We start from the raw sequence: 15609 nt of genomic DNA on the forward strand, positions 1-15609 counted from the left end.
ATAGAATACATCCTAGAAATGTAATGATTGTGTCAAATTATGCAAAACTTTTGTGTCCTCTAGAAAATCATATTTCTAACACCTGATAATACCATCTAAAAGTCTGTTATTTGACAAATGAAAAGTAGCTTATTTTTTTTTCTTAGAGTACTTGTGATATTAAATGTCTTCCAGATTTATTGGACATTTATATTTTTATTTCTTCTGTGAATTATCCTGTTCATAGAATTTGTATTTTTTATTTTTGTTCTAATTTTTAAATTCATTTTTAAAAGCTTTTCATATATTGAGATTATTATCCTCTCTGTTTCATATGTGTAGCAGACAGAATTCAAGATGGTGGTGGTTCTATGATTTTGTTATGTTACTATAACAAAGAGAATCTGAGCAAAAGAGAATCTGTAGCTGTAATTAAAGTTACTAATCAGTTGTCCCTAAGATATGGAGATTATTTGGGTAAGCTTTATCTTACTGCACGAGCCCTTTAGAGTGTTTTCTCTGGCTGGTGGCAGAAGAATAAGTGGAAGAGATTCCAAGCACAGGAAGGACATGGACAACTGTTGCTGGCTTTGAAGATGGAGGGGCCATGCACAAGGACCAAAGAGCAGTCTCTATGATGTAAGAATGATCTCTAGCTGACGATCAGCCAGGAAACAAGAGACCTTGACTTACCAAGTTCAAGAAACTAAATTCTGCCATTAACCCAAATGAACTTGGAAGTTGATTCTTCCCCAGAGCCTCCAGATAAGAGCCCCAGCCTAGTCAACAGCTTGGTTGTGACCTTGTTTGATTCTAAGCAGCAAGCGCAAATGAACTCGTTCAAACCGCTAAATAATAAATAGGTATTATTTTAAGCAACAAAGTACATGGTGATTTGTTATGCAGCAAAAAAAAAAAAAGTTAAAAATTTTCTTATGTTTATTCTTTTATAGACAAATATAATTTTATAAGTTAAGGGATCTCATATATACATTTTCATACTCACAAGATTATATATAAGCATTTATATTTCTGATGACAAGTTTACAGCTTCACATTTTTACACTAAAAATAATTTTATTTTCCCACAAAAATGAAGTTATCTGTAAGTATGGGATTTAAGACTATTAAAATGAAATATTTAGTTTTCTTAGGAAAAAAATTTGAACTTACTCAAATAATTAATGAAGAAAATTCAAATATAACAAATATAACAGAAAAATTGTAGGAAACATAATTAATTCAAGATTGAAATGTCAGTTTTAGATTTATTAATGTACTTACTTTGTCATTAAGCCTAGAGAAGTCAGTGTATCTTCTGAAAACTACCCAGCTTTCTTCTGGGGTTTTCTTTACTAGTATTTTATACACCTACGCAGAGATAGAAAGAAAGAGAGATGGAGGGAGGGGGAAACATACATATATGTATACATATACATATACACACATACATATAAAGGTATTAAAAAATTAAAATCAAATATTTTTAAAACTTTTACTTTATAACCCAAACTATTAAAATTATGTAAAAAAAATCAGAAATTAGTTAGATCATCAAAAGTATGAATAACCAATGCTGGCAATGAAACCAATATTTTTTTCTAAAGAAATGTAACTAATTTGAGACAAAATGACTTTTTCTGTGCATACTACCAATAATAAATTCATCAGTTTCCAAAGTATGTTTTACATCAGTACATTCTAAAATTGACAAAATGATTGTTTGAAGAAGCTTTAAAAAATGTTCACTTTTATCCTATACAAAGTTAGTTTACATTTCCATAATTATGTGCAATTATCTAAGCTATTGAAAAGAAAAACTTGGTTGAAGCAAGTCGACATATTTTAAAAAGCACCTAAGAAAAAAGTAGATTGTTTATAAATATAATTTTAGAATTTATTACAAAGAAATGTGTGTTATTTATGACAAAAATCTCAAAGAAATATTTACTACCTTTTGGTACAGTATTTTGGGCCACTATGCTAAATATAATAAACATAGCACATATGAGGTACTCAATAAATACCTCCTGAATGAGTAAAATTCTCTTAAAAAGTGTTAATTTTGGGGGTGGCGCCTGTGCCTCAGAGGAGTAGGGCACCAGCCCCATATAAGAGGTGGGGGGTTCAAACCCAGCCCCAGTCAAAAAAAAGAGTTAACCTTTCTTGAAGTCTGTTGTGCAACATTTTTCAATTGCAGCCACAGAATTGTGTTTTAGCCACATGTGAACACTCAAAATGTGACTAGTCCAAATTATGAAGTACTCTGACACACTGGATGTCAAAGACTTAGTGTAAAAAAGATGTAAATGGTTTTTCTTTAAAGAGTTTAATATTGATTCCATGGTGAAATGATAATAATTTGGATATATTAGGTTGAATAAAAATATATGAATAAAAATAACTTCAAATGTTTCATTTAGTTTTTTAAAAAATCTGGCTTCTAGAAAATTTAAGATTATAAATGTGATTCACATTTGTAGCTCACATTGGACAGTGCTGCTCTAAACACTATTTAGGGACTATAGTTCTTACCTTTTGATTGATTGTTTATAACCATTTGATACCTTACCATTTGATTGTTAATAACATACAGACTCCTCTTTAGCTCTTTAAGGGGTAGAATCAGCAAGACTTACGGATAAATCCTTCAGGTTTGAATTAAAAACCAAGTAATATATCTTTGCGACATATGAGGATGGAAAACAAGGTAACTGGATTCCTTTTAAAGCCTGAAAGTACTGATCTAAGAAAGTTGCAATGCAAATACAAAAGAAACATTCTTTTTAGGAGTCATTCATTAAAACAAAAGAGAGAAATTGACTTTTGAATGTCAATGACTCCTGTATGATAAAAGACCACTTCATATAATAATTAGATTTACCTAAAAATAATCCACATTGATTTTATTTTCCTGTTTTATTTTTTTTATTTTTTGTAGAGACAGAGTCTCACTTTACGACCCTCGGTAGAGTGCCGTGGCCTCACACAGCTCACAGCAACCTCCAACTCCTGGGCTTCAGCAATTCTCTTGCCTTGACTCCCAAGTAGCTGGGACTACAGGCACCGCCACAACGCCCGGCTATTTTTTGGTTGCAGTTTGGCTGGGGCCGGGTTTGAACCCGTCACCCTCGGTATATGGGGCCGGCGCCCTACCGACTGAGCCACAGGCGCTGCCCTATTTTCCTGTTTTAAAAAATGAACTCCCCTTTCTTTTTTTTTTTTTCTTTTTGAGGCAGAGTCTCACTACATCGCCCTCAGTAGAGGGCCATGGCGTCACAGCTCATAGCAATCTCCAACTCTTGGGCTTAAGTGATTCTCTTGCCTCAGCCTCCCAAGTAGCTGGGACTACAGGTGCCTGCCACATGCCCAGCTATTTTTTGTTGCAGTTTGGCCGGGGCCAGGTTTCAACCCGCCACCCTCAGTATATGGGGCCGGTGCCCTACTCACTGAGCCACAGGCACTGCCCTGAACTCCCCTTTCTAACTAAGCTATTCTCCAGAGATCCCTGAACACCCTTGTTTCTCTAGGAAAGATAAAGTACAGACTTTTGTGTTTTATCTTTTCTAGAGAGCCCTTTTCTACCTTTCAATTTGTTTAAGCAGTGCTTTCAATGAAAACTTCATGTACAGTACTGATCATTCCCTTCTCTATGTCCTAAAGGTAGCTGTTTCTACTTTTTACTAGAAACTTAGTATCTACTACTTTGTACTGTTTTTTTATGTAGTACTTATTTTCTTAATTATAAAATATTATATATACAGAATAGTGAACACATCAGAAGTATACAACTTGACAAATTTTCACAATGTGAACATACCCAGGTAATTAGTACCATGAGCAAGAAACAAAATACTACCAACAAAAGAAACCCACCATCTCATGCCTCCCCAATCCTACTCACCACGGATCCTAGTCACTTTTTGTTTTTAAACACTTTCTTCAAAAATGTGATATTTTATATACCACCAGATCAACGGTCCAAATACTTTCTGGTAAGTTATAAGCTACTTTCTCGTAAGTTATTAGATCAGGTCAAAGAACTACATTTAGGAAAAATCTTTTATTTATTTATTTTTTTTTTGCAGTTTTTGGCTGGGGCTGGGTTTGAACCCACCACCTCTGGCATATGGGGCTGGCGCCCTACTCCTTTGAGCCACAGGCGCCACCTGGAAAAATCATTTTTAAAACTCAGACTTCACATCTTTTATATTAACCTGGATTGAGGTGGGACACATTTTTCTTTAGTAAAGCATCATAAGAGTGGAGAAGCAAGAATCCAATGTACTTAATTTTAATATGAAGGTAGTAGATGACCTAATACATAGTGGGGGGGGGGGCAGAGGTGGGGCATGGTGTATGGCACACCTCTTGGGGGCAGGACACAATTATAAAAGGGACTTTACCTAACAAATGCGATCAGTGTAACCTCATTCTTTGTACCCTCAACGAATCCCCCGCCCCAAAAGAAGACATCCAGAGTTAAAGGAATTTTAAAGGTTTCACAGCCCAACTCAGAGGAGAGTATTTATATTATATATATATCCTTTGAATGGAATTCCATGAAAATACCTGTGTTAAGATATTTTCAATATCTTGAAATGATTTTTTCAATCCACAACTTTTCAAGGATTCCTATTTTAACCTACTTTAGCATGGGTGACAGAATGAGACCTTGTCTCTAAAACAATAACAAAACCACAACTTTTCAAGGATTCCTATCTTATGCAGAGATAGGAACAGCACCAAATAAAAGTTCTGTCACACACACACACACAAACAAACCTCAGACTTCCAAGTTTCTATCTTCAGCTCAGATTTCTCCCCTAAACTCCACACACACACACACACACACACACACACACACACACACACTTGCATACATGATTCCTCCAGTTCAATGTCTAACAGACACTTCAAATCTAGCATGTTCAAAAATAAAATCCTGACCTTCCTCTCAAAACCTGCCATCTAATTAAATGGTGACCACATCCTTCTTGACCTGGAAGTCATCTTTGACTTCTTTTCCTTGCACACACTACTTCAAAATCATTAGGAAATATTTTTGACTCTACCTTCAAAAGAGATCCAGAGTCTGATTACTTCTCAGGACTTCTCAGAACTACCTTAGTTCACAGTCACCATGTCTCCCTTAGACACTCCCAAGAGCCCACTATCTGTTTCTTGTTTGTACTCTTTGCCCCCGATCTAGTCTTAACTCACCAGCCAGAATGTACTTTTTAAACATTAAGTCAGATTACATGACTCTTCATTCAGAAACCTTTTTAGGCTGAACAGTGGCTCACGCCCATAATCCCACTACTCTTGGAGGCTGAAGCAGGAAGACTGAGCCCAGGAGTTGAAGGCCAGCTTGCTGAACACAGTGAAATCTAGTTCTACAACAAATTCCCTAAAAAATTAGGTGGGTGTGGTGGCATGCTAATTGCTAATTGGTGGCAGGATTGCTGAGGCAGGAGCTCATTTGCATGCAGGAGCTGGAGGCCACAGTGAGCTATGATCTTGCCACCATACTTTAGCATGGGTGACAGAATGAGACCTTGCCTCTAAAACAAAACTCACAACTTTTCAAGAATTCCTATCATATACAGAGTAAATCCAAAGTCCTTACAATAGCCTAACACCATACATAATCTGTGTACCACACGCCCCGTCCTTATCTGTTATATCATTTCCAACTTCTCTCCACATTGTTTAGTATGCAGTCAGCTACAAGGGTGTTCATAATTGACCCATCCGTGTGAAAAGTTCTTTCCTCAGATAGTCTGATGGCTCATTCTTTGTTAGTACTAAAATCTTTTCTGTGAGATTATGACTGACAACACTATTTAAATCCCAAGTCCACTTTCAGGGACACTCTCTCTTCCCTCCCTCTTTAATCCTTTCTTTGTTGTTGTTTGAGACAGAACCTCAAGCTGTTGCCCTGGGTAGAGTGCCATGGCATCACAGCTCACAGCAACCTCCAACTCCTGGGCTCAAGCGATTCTCTGGCCTCCGCCTCCCAAGTAGCCTTCGCCTCCCAAGTAGCTGTGACTAAAGGAGCCTGTCACAACGCCTGGCTATTTTTTGGTTGCAGCCATCATTGTTTGGCGGGCCTGGGCTGGATTCGAACCTGCCAGCTCAGGTGTATGTGGCTGGCACCTTAGCTGCTTGAGCCACAGGCGCTGAGCCTCCCTCTTTGATCCTTATCTAGTATTTATCACTCTGTGACATACCATTTACTTACTTATCATTCATTCAAGTTGCTGTATACTATCTGATGCATAATAGGTAATTAGAAAATGCTGACTTAATGAATATGAAAAATTTCATATCTGTCATTTACTTCTTCCTTTATAATGTCTCAAAAGATTATATTTTTATACCGCTACTTTAAATTTGGCTACATACTTGCATTTTTGCATCTATCACCTGTCTTAAGTCTGTTAGGGCTGCTGTTACAAAACATCATAAACTGGATAGCTTATAAACAATAGAAATTTATTTCTCATAGTTTTAGAGGCTGAGAAGTCCAAGATCAAGTTGTCGGCAGATTTGGTGTCTAGTGAGGGTCAGTTTTCTGGTTTACAGATGACACATTACAGTTGTGTCCTCACGAGCAGAATATTGGCAAAGGAGCTCTTTGGAGTCTCTTTTATAAGACCAATGGTACTACTCATGAGGATTCTGCCTCTACAACCTAATCATCTCATAAAGGCCCCATTCCTTAATACCATCACCTTGAAGGTTAGGTTTCAGCAAACGAATTTTGTGGGAACACACATTCAGATCACAGCATCACCTCAATGAATGCTCATTCCTTCATAAGGAAATGAGACATTAGTTTATTATAATATCTAAAACTGCTCTCCAAAAAGGGGGACAGTTCCATACAGATTTCCCATATCACCAGACTTATGATAACTTAATTTTAAAGAATGTTTCTTCATAAATTATCTTAGCAGTTGTTCTGCAAGGTCCTCCCATCCTATCATAAATTTATAGAATGAAATACCGCAGTAAACTTAAAAACTTTACTCCAAGAAAATCAAAAAGAACAAACTCTTTGAAATAATAAGTGACTTAGCAAGGTTGCTCAATACATAAAACCACATAGGTCGACATACATAAATCTACAAAATCAAAGTACATACATTAGCAACAAACAAATAAAAAATAAAAAAATTATCTCTTACAAGAGTATCAAATATCCACACCAGAAATAAATCTAAACAAAAGATGTAAGATCTCTGCACTGCAAACAACAAAACATTACTGGAAGAAATTAAAGAATTATGTCAATGGATTAAGTTCATAGATTGGAGAAGTCAGTATTATAAAGATGTCAGTTCTCCCTAGATTAATCTATAGATTTAACAAGATCTCAGTGCTAATGGCCAAAAATAGCCAAGGCAATCCCGAAGAACAACAAAATTAAGGTACTTAACTACAAGGTTACTATTAAGACCTATTACAAAAATTTACTAATTAAGACAGTGTGACTTTAGCAAAGGATGAAAAAATAACACATAGAAGCAGATGTATACATTCACGGTCATAGAGGGTGGTCTTTTAAATAAAAGCCTGACTAATGGATCCCATATGGAAAAAAACAATGGCTTCATCCCTACCTCACACCTTGGTCAAAAATCAATTCGAGATGGTTTAAAAATTTAAATGTGAGGGTGGTGCCTGTGGGAAAGGCCTAACAATAAAGCTTTAAGAAGAAAACACGGAACAAAATCTTTGTAACTCTGAAGTCAGTAAAGATTTCAAAAACTGCTAGCCACAGAAGAAAAAAATAAATTGGACTATATTAAAATTAATAACTTTTGTTTATCAAGTACATTATTAAGGAGGGGAAAAGGCAAACCACAGAGTCACAAAACACATTAGCTAAAAAGGACTTCTGTCCTGAATGCTCAGAAAACTACAAATCACAATGAAGATGACTTCTCAAGAAAAACCTTCAATAGACATTTCACAGAATATCCAAATGACCAAAAAGTTTTTCATATTAATTTATTCTTAAGAAAATTAAATTAAAACTACAATGTGATATATTACTTTATTATACTCACTAGAATAGCAAAAATGAAAAATGTGTTAAAACACCACATGTTGGGAAGGTAAGGAGCAAATGGAACTCTCATATGATGCTTATAGGAAAATAAAAGTACAACCATTCTGGAACATTGTTCAGTATCTTCTTCTCAAGCTAGACATAGCAAGGGTTTACCAAGAGACAAATACTAAAATGTTGAAAGCAGTAGTATTTGTAAGAACCCCCATACGGAAATTATCCATATGCCTTTTAACAGAAGAATGGATAAATTATTGTATATTCACATAAAGGAGCATTATTATAGTGATAAAAATGAGCTGTGTACAATTCATGCAAAATTAAGAATGAATCTTACAAACACAATGTAAAGTTCTAAAACAGACAAAATTAATCTAGGTTGTAAGAAAAGTGTTGTGTGAGTGGGTCTTGATTGACAGAGAGTATAGGATGCTTTTAGGATATTATCTGTTTCTTGTTCTATGTGCTAGTTAGTTACATAGGCATGTCTGATTTGTGAAAATTCATTAAGGTAAAAACCAAAGTTTACTATAGCCTGACAGAATTTAGCGGTATAAAAACCATCAGAATTTTTATGTTCAAGACATTGTAAGTACAGGCTTACATTAATTTAACACTGGTTTAAACACACAAGTTAGCCTATCTTTCACTAACTATTACTATTTAGTAGAAGTCCATACTTACAGTAAATTTAGCTCTTTCTTCCATCACCTCATAACCCAGTATAGTAGGTGTAGATGGTCTATCTTCCCAATTCATTCTTTCAGGATTTTGTTCCTCAGTTTCTCTTGGTCTAGTAGAATACTCAATGGAAGAATCCGCACCTGTAAATTTAGTCCTAATAAGGGGACTACTACAGACAGATGAAGTACTATCCATTTGATCAGGAACACTTGTCTGTTTAAAATTACCCATATTTGAATCTTCTAACTGGCCTTTGGAAGAGTCTGAGGTTGTTGAGATACTGCCAAAAGAAGAACTTCTTTGATTTCTGTTGGTTGTATAACTGGAAGCAGAGTTTCCTATGGGCATAGGAACTGGGACATAAGGAGTTGCCATCTTCTTTTCGCCTTTGCAACAAACCTGAACACAGTTGAGTCCAAATACTTAGAGAACAACTGATACGCAATCCATTGCTTTCTTCTTAGGAATTCACTATCTAAAAATGAGAAGGACATATTAAAGATTAGTCTTTAAATTTGGAGCTGGATCCAAAAGAAAACAAAATGTTCTTTTTAATTTTACGGCATTCTATTGTTTTCTTTGACATAAAAAAACACTCAACCCCTTTCCTTTAATCCCCATTATCTCTATGACTTCCCTTTGCAACATAAAGACAGCAAACCATTTTACACCTTTCCAAGACCTTCCTGTGAAGGATTTTTGTAATGTTCATTTTAATTTGGTTTTGACTATATAAAAGAGTTGGTAGGAAAAATGGCGATGAAAACCATCCTGGAGCTTTATTCCATGCTTCATCTGGATGTACCATATATAGCAGGAGGGAAGGAGAGAAAGGAGAAAAGAAAGGGAGGAAAATTATTCTCATTACCTTTCCATTCAATTAGTGAAACTCTCAAGGCTTACACAGAGTAGTAACAGTTAACCCAAAGTTTAGATGCTACTTAGGAACTATCAGTTTCCTATGGTTCCTAAAGTAACATTTTATAGAACCCAGGATCCTTATTTTAAAAATAAGCTTGATCAAGTAAGTGCAATAAAACTCAATGAACATTAAATTTATATCCAACAAGACGAAACGATTAAAAGTTAAACTGCTTTTCAGTTTCCAGCTCATCACCAATTCTGCTATGCAATAAACAGAGGGTACTTACAAAATCTTTATAATTCATACTCAATCTCTGTTAACAACAGGACTAGTAGATCTTGTATCAGGATATCATAATACAAAGAAGAGATGGTTTAAACCAAAGAAATTGTAGTAACCAGACTAAAAAAAAAAAAAAAATGACAAGACTACACATAACAGGTCTGCCTGCTCAACTTCATCCACCAAACTCTACTGGTGAGAAATGTAGGAAACCAGTCATCTGAAAGATGCTGAAATAAAGATTTTTTAACTCGGGCGGCGCCTGTGGCTCAAGGAGTAGGGCGCTGGTCCCATATGCCGGAGATGGCGGGTTCAAACCCAGCCTCGGCCAAAAACCACAAAAAAAAAAAAAAAAAAAAAAAAGATTTTTTAACTCAACACGTGGCCCTGGGAAACCTTCCCACTATCAAAGATTCAAGAAACTTGAGCTGCTGATTCACCGCAGTTCGGTTCCGCCTGAAGGCCTTCCAAAAAAGTAAATAAGTCCGAAATCTCAACGTTAGCATGGCCTGTGGGATCCACCTGCTGTTTGCCACTTCTCTACCTGAGGTCTCCGGGCTCGGGCGGTCGCATGTTAATATAACCACTGACGTCCAGAAGTGAGAGCTACAAGGGTATATGTGAATCCTAGTAAATGTGGAATGTAAAGGTCTTAGCAAAATAACTAAGAAAATGCTACAAAAGCTATGTTAACTAATGTGATGAAAATGTGTCAAACGATCTATGAACCAAGTGTATGGTGCTCCACGATCATACTAATGTACACAGCTATGGTTTAATAAAAATAAATAAAAAAAAAAAAAGAAAAAAGAAAAGGTATTGCGTTCCTTAGGAGCTTTCTTAATGTTTGCCCTTGCGTGGAGATGCTCCTAGGACTATCACCTCAGTCTCACCCTGGAAAACCTCGAGTAGGTGAGGTGGCCCAACACTATGGAACCCGGTGGGCTAGAGAAGTGGGTGGCGAAGGAAAGTGGAAAATCCCAGCGGCAGCTTGACTCTGGGAAGGTAAGGTCGGGGTCTGCGTGGACCAACGGTCTGCGGCTCTGTGGGCGGTGAGGTCTACAGCTCCCTGGGGCCCAAGACCTTACCGCTTCCGCCGCCGGGTGCGCGGCCAGCGCCTGCCTGACACACGGCGGAGGCGGTCAGGGCTCCCAGCTGGCCAGGGATGGGAGGGACTCCAGAGGCGTCCTTTTACCCTCCCGCGGAGACCTATCCCCCTGTCAGCCACGGAGGGTGCATGTGTCACCCGCGCCAGAGCCCAGGACAGCGCTCGCCACCCTGTCCCCGCCTCAGCCCACGTTGCGATCCCGTTCGAGAGCACCTCCCCGTGACGGAGAAACCGGACTCTACTTACCTGCAGCTTTTTGCCTCCTGCCACAGCACCGAGACGCTTCACGTGACCCTCCACCCGGAAAGCAGCTACTCCCGCCTGTGCCCGGCCGCGGAGCCCAGGATCCCGAAGTGGAGAAGGAAGGCGGGGCCGAGCCTGGGACGCCTCTGCCGGAAGTGACATCACGCCGAGGGCGTCAGTCCCCAGAGGCTACGACTGGCGTTGTCCCGCCCCGGCTGTTTGGTAGAAAACTTAAGTATAGTCCTATGGCTGGGAACCAAATGTTATTTGCGCTATCTTTAATTTTTCAAAAGCGCTTTTGCGAAATGGAAGCTACAATACCTAGTTTACTTGACAGGTGATAAGAAAACTACAATTCCCAGGAGGAACTACGGTGATCATTGTTCTGGGTTCCTGCTTTTCATCATGGGACTTGTAGTTTGGTCTGATTCTGGTACGTTATGGATCGTTTTCCAGAATTAGCAGTGCTTTGAAGGATGACAATAGATTAGAAGAGTAGGAAGATTCAACACCATACTGTAGCCGATCCGTCCTACATAATTTAGAAATTGTCATTAGCAGAGAATACGTGAAATTCTTCAGTGTTTTTTTTTTTTAATTTTTTTTACTATATGGGGAGCAATTTTAATCTCAAATGATTATTTGGCTTGTTAGACTTGCGCATCTGAAGATTGATAGTTATGGAGAAAGCCCTTTTTTGATAGTCAAATTCCAAGATTCAGACCAGAATATAGGCTTGTTCATCATTAGAATTGTGCAATTTGATTTAATAATCTTTCCACGATTACTAAGGCTTCAGAGCAGCCCCAAGACTGGGAAAAAGTGACAGTGGTAATTTCAAAATGAATATAGAAAGATAATCTGGTTTGTGGTTTTGGTTTGAGACATGTTACTCTTTCAGCATGAAGGAAATAGAAAAATAGAATCCTGCAGAAACAGTGGACTAAAATATACGTAGTTTTCAGGATAGACTTGGCAGTCTTGGTCTTGAGGTGGCAATTGTACCCTTAAATTCTATGAAAAAAAAAAAGCAAAGATAAAAACGAGTTTTGGAATATGTCCCTAATTTGTGGGCAGGGAAGTAGGTAGCAAAAGAGACCTGTATGAGGAAAGCCTCCAGGAAGCCAAGGAAAATTAAACTTTCAGTAAATAAGGGTATATAAATACTATAGTTAGAATAAAGATTGAGGTCAGGGTTTTCCAGCCTTTTTTTTTTTAATCTCATGGCACACTTGAACTTACAGTTCACTTAGGCACACTTAAATTATATTGATCAAAACAAAAAGAGTAAAAAAAGAATATACTTGCTATACTTGAACTTTTTTTTTTTCTTTGTGGTTTTTGGCCGGGGCTGGGTTTGAACCCACCACCTGCACACCTCCGACATATGGGACCGGCGCCTTACTCCTTGAGCCACAGGCGCCACCCTATACTTGAACTTTTTGAAAATAATTTAATTAGTGATCTTTAAAAATTTTTGCAGGACATCTAAGATCCTCTCACGGCACACTGGTTGAGAATCACTGATCTAGGTCCTTAAAATTGTGCAAGAAGAACTTCCTTCACAGATTATTAAAGGGAGCATAACATACATACTACATATTTTCATTATATCTTAGAATATCTGGCATTTTTAAAATGTCTAGGTTTTACTTTCAAGAAATGAAGTAAATATCTTTAGTAATCAAGCAAGAATTATCCTGTGGTTGGTCAAAGTGAAAGTTATTACATTACATTATCACAGACTGTATTTTATGGCTAGTCTTTATGTAATATTTTAGCTCAGCTCTTGGGTACCTTTATAAAGTACCTACAATCAAATTGAATTATTTACATTTTAAATGAAGAATAACAAAAGATTGTTTATTCTTCCTCTTTCATTAATTTAATTTTATATAAAATATATACCGCTAGAAGGGCAAGGTTTAATTTTATGCAGTAATCAGATAGATATAGATAATGGGACTAGGGAGGGGGAGAAAGTAAAAACCACAGTAGAAAAAAAAAGCATGTTCAAAGGGCAGGCATATTTGGAGGTGGCTTCCTTGGTACAAACATTTACCCCTTCTTGCAAATTGGTCTCTTATACAGGGCTGGACCCCTGGTGACCATGTTTGTAATAGATCACTCTTCTAACAAAGGTTTTTTGTCATAGTTGATTGTGTTATGCCCATGGAGGACATTTAACCCAAGTTTTGTCCAACAGTTACTTCTTCCTAGGAATTAAAATTTGGGGTGAGTGGAAAGATACAGGCTGGGAGTCTAGGAGCTAAAGTAAAACTAAAGGTAACTAAAGATGGATGAGAAGGCCCATGAGGTTCCACTCCTTGGAATTGATCTGGCCCCTTCTCCTGATGGAGTTTTCCTTGGACACCATGAGATAACCTAGTGTTATATCAATAGATTAGCTTTTTGATGAAATCCATCCAGAGGTGGTTCTTTTACTTAAAACCAAAGTACAACTAATGCAGCAAGTTGGAATAAGGTGAGCTGAAAATAAATAGTATATGCTGATAAAATACCTCCGATGTTTTGCAAATAGCTGTCGCAATTTATGATCTAAGATCTTAAAACAAAGTTATGATATTTCATAATCTGTTACCTGTTTTTAATATAAAAACAAATTTTCAATAAAAATAACTCCTTCATTAATTATAGGCAGTCCCTGCATAATGGATGAGTTATGTTTCTGAGAACATCTTTGGGTCAAATTTGTATGTAACTCAGATCCCATATACTGTGATAATAATAACAGTACTATAGTGGCTCATGTGTGGTAATAATAATATAATGTGATATTGTAATAATAATGCCCATTTACTATAACAATAAGTTATAGAAACTAGTGTGGTCTTTTAATTCAACAAATAACACACAAATTCATACAAAAAGTTTAGACAGAAGATAGGAAAATTTTTCAAAAAAGTATTAAAGGTTAGCACTCATTTAATGTTGCATCAGTATCTTGCTCATTGGAAGGAGCATTTTTGAGGCTAGAAGGTAGGCTAACATTAATTGGAAGATGATGATAGAGATGGTGCTAGGGAATCAGGATTTGATTTGATTCTGTTCTTAGAGGGGAGCTTGCCACTTAGGTCTGTTTTTCAAAAAAGGTATTGGTGATTATTTGCACAGTCTTTTTCTTTTTTTCATCATAAATGCTCTTATAGCAGCTTGTGTTCTCACTAAGTGCATGGCAAACTTTTGTAAACCTCTTAGTGTTAGTATCTTGCTCCTCAAGCTTCGTAAATCCTGCTTCAGTGAGATAAAAGGCTCCAGCTACTTCTTTTGTTGTAAACTTTCTTGGTTCTGGATCTTCTGGTTTTTCATTTTCCTGTGTTTCTATCAGCTGCTTCTCTATCTATGAGACTAGCCACTAGCATAAAGTTGCTGCCTCAGTGAAATGTTTATGCCTTGTGGGTTTGCTTACATGTGTGGAAGAAACTGGTTCCTGAATTTTCAATTTAATTATCTAATTTTAAATTATCCTGATGGGAAGCCTGAACATTGTAAGTCAGGTCATTCATAGTCTGGGGACTGCCTGAATTTTGATTTAATTTCATAGATTCCCTAATTCTTGTATGTTGTTCTCCACAGGCAGTTTTTCTTTAATCTTCAGTCTCTATACTCCTCTTGTCAGTACTATTTTCTCCCTTCCGTGAAATTGTGAGTCTGGAGAACTATAAGTGATCTATTCTTAAAGTAATGGGAGGTAGTAACAAGGAAATGTGACAGCTGACTTTATCTCAGTGAACCTGTGACCTGTGCAGTTTCCTGTCAGGGTAGGAATTTTATGATATTTATAATGGCATGGAGCTGCCATTCTTCAATACTGCTGCCACTGATTAGTGATTTTTCCACTCACCATGTAACGTAAGAAAAGCACGTTTGGAAATCCTACTGAAAACATAACAAAAAGATGAATTCTTGCTCCAAATTAGAGTCATTCTCTTAGAACCGAAAAGAAACATAATGATCACGAGGAAAAGCCTCCATTTTGTTGATAAGAATGCTGAGGAAAACAGAGGCTCCGTGATCTTCCTGAAATCACAGAGCCAGTCAATCCTTATCTCTCAAACTAGTAAATTTCTCATTGTGCACAGTAGGACACCCTTTCCTGAGCACTTCACTCTGTTGTGTCCTGTGTGTCATTCAGCTTTCTAATATGTTTGGCCTCTGGTATGTTCTCAATGAGCATTTGATATGTGGGACACCTTTAAAGATTTTGCATATGAGGAAGGCCTGCATGGGGTCCTTAAGGGTCAGTAAAAATCGAATAAGTAAAGGAGTAAGGCAGGCCACACCAAACACAGTCAAGGACTTGAGAGAAGGCATAGCAGAGTGTGGGATGTTGTGGGACAGTGAGGA

The 15609-nt window shown here is 37.2% G+C and overlaps 1 protein-coding gene across 2 annotated transcripts in view; it reads right to left on the reverse strand.

The window, feature by feature from the left end:
* The window catches only part of SNX16 (sorting nexin 16), a 54033-nt gene extending 42658 nt beyond the window's left edge, over positions 1-11375 (reverse strand). The window contains exons 1-4 of one of the 2 annotated variants that reach the window (XM_053559418.1): positions 11245-11375; positions 8971-9218; positions 8744-8883; positions 1264-1350 (exon numbers count right to left, since the gene is read on the reverse strand). In XM_053559418.1, coding sequence (XP_053415393.1) covers positions 1264-1350; positions 8744-8883; positions 8971-9118 — 375 coding nt within the window. In that variant the 5' untranslated portion in view covers positions 9119-9218; positions 11245-11375. Of the gene's footprint in view, positions 1-1263; positions 1351-8743; positions 9219-11244 lie in introns of both variants that reach the window. The other variant, XM_053559417.1, reaches the window with a different exon arrangement.
* Positions 11376-15609: the final 4234 nt, after the last annotated feature.

The sequence above is a fragment of the Nycticebus coucang genome, chromosome 13 (assembly GCF_027406575.1).
Source record: "Nycticebus coucang isolate mNycCou1 chromosome 13, mNycCou1.pri, whole genome shotgun sequence".
NCBI classification, from domain to species: Eukaryota; Metazoa; Chordata; class Mammalia; order Primates; family Lorisidae; genus Nycticebus; species Nycticebus coucang.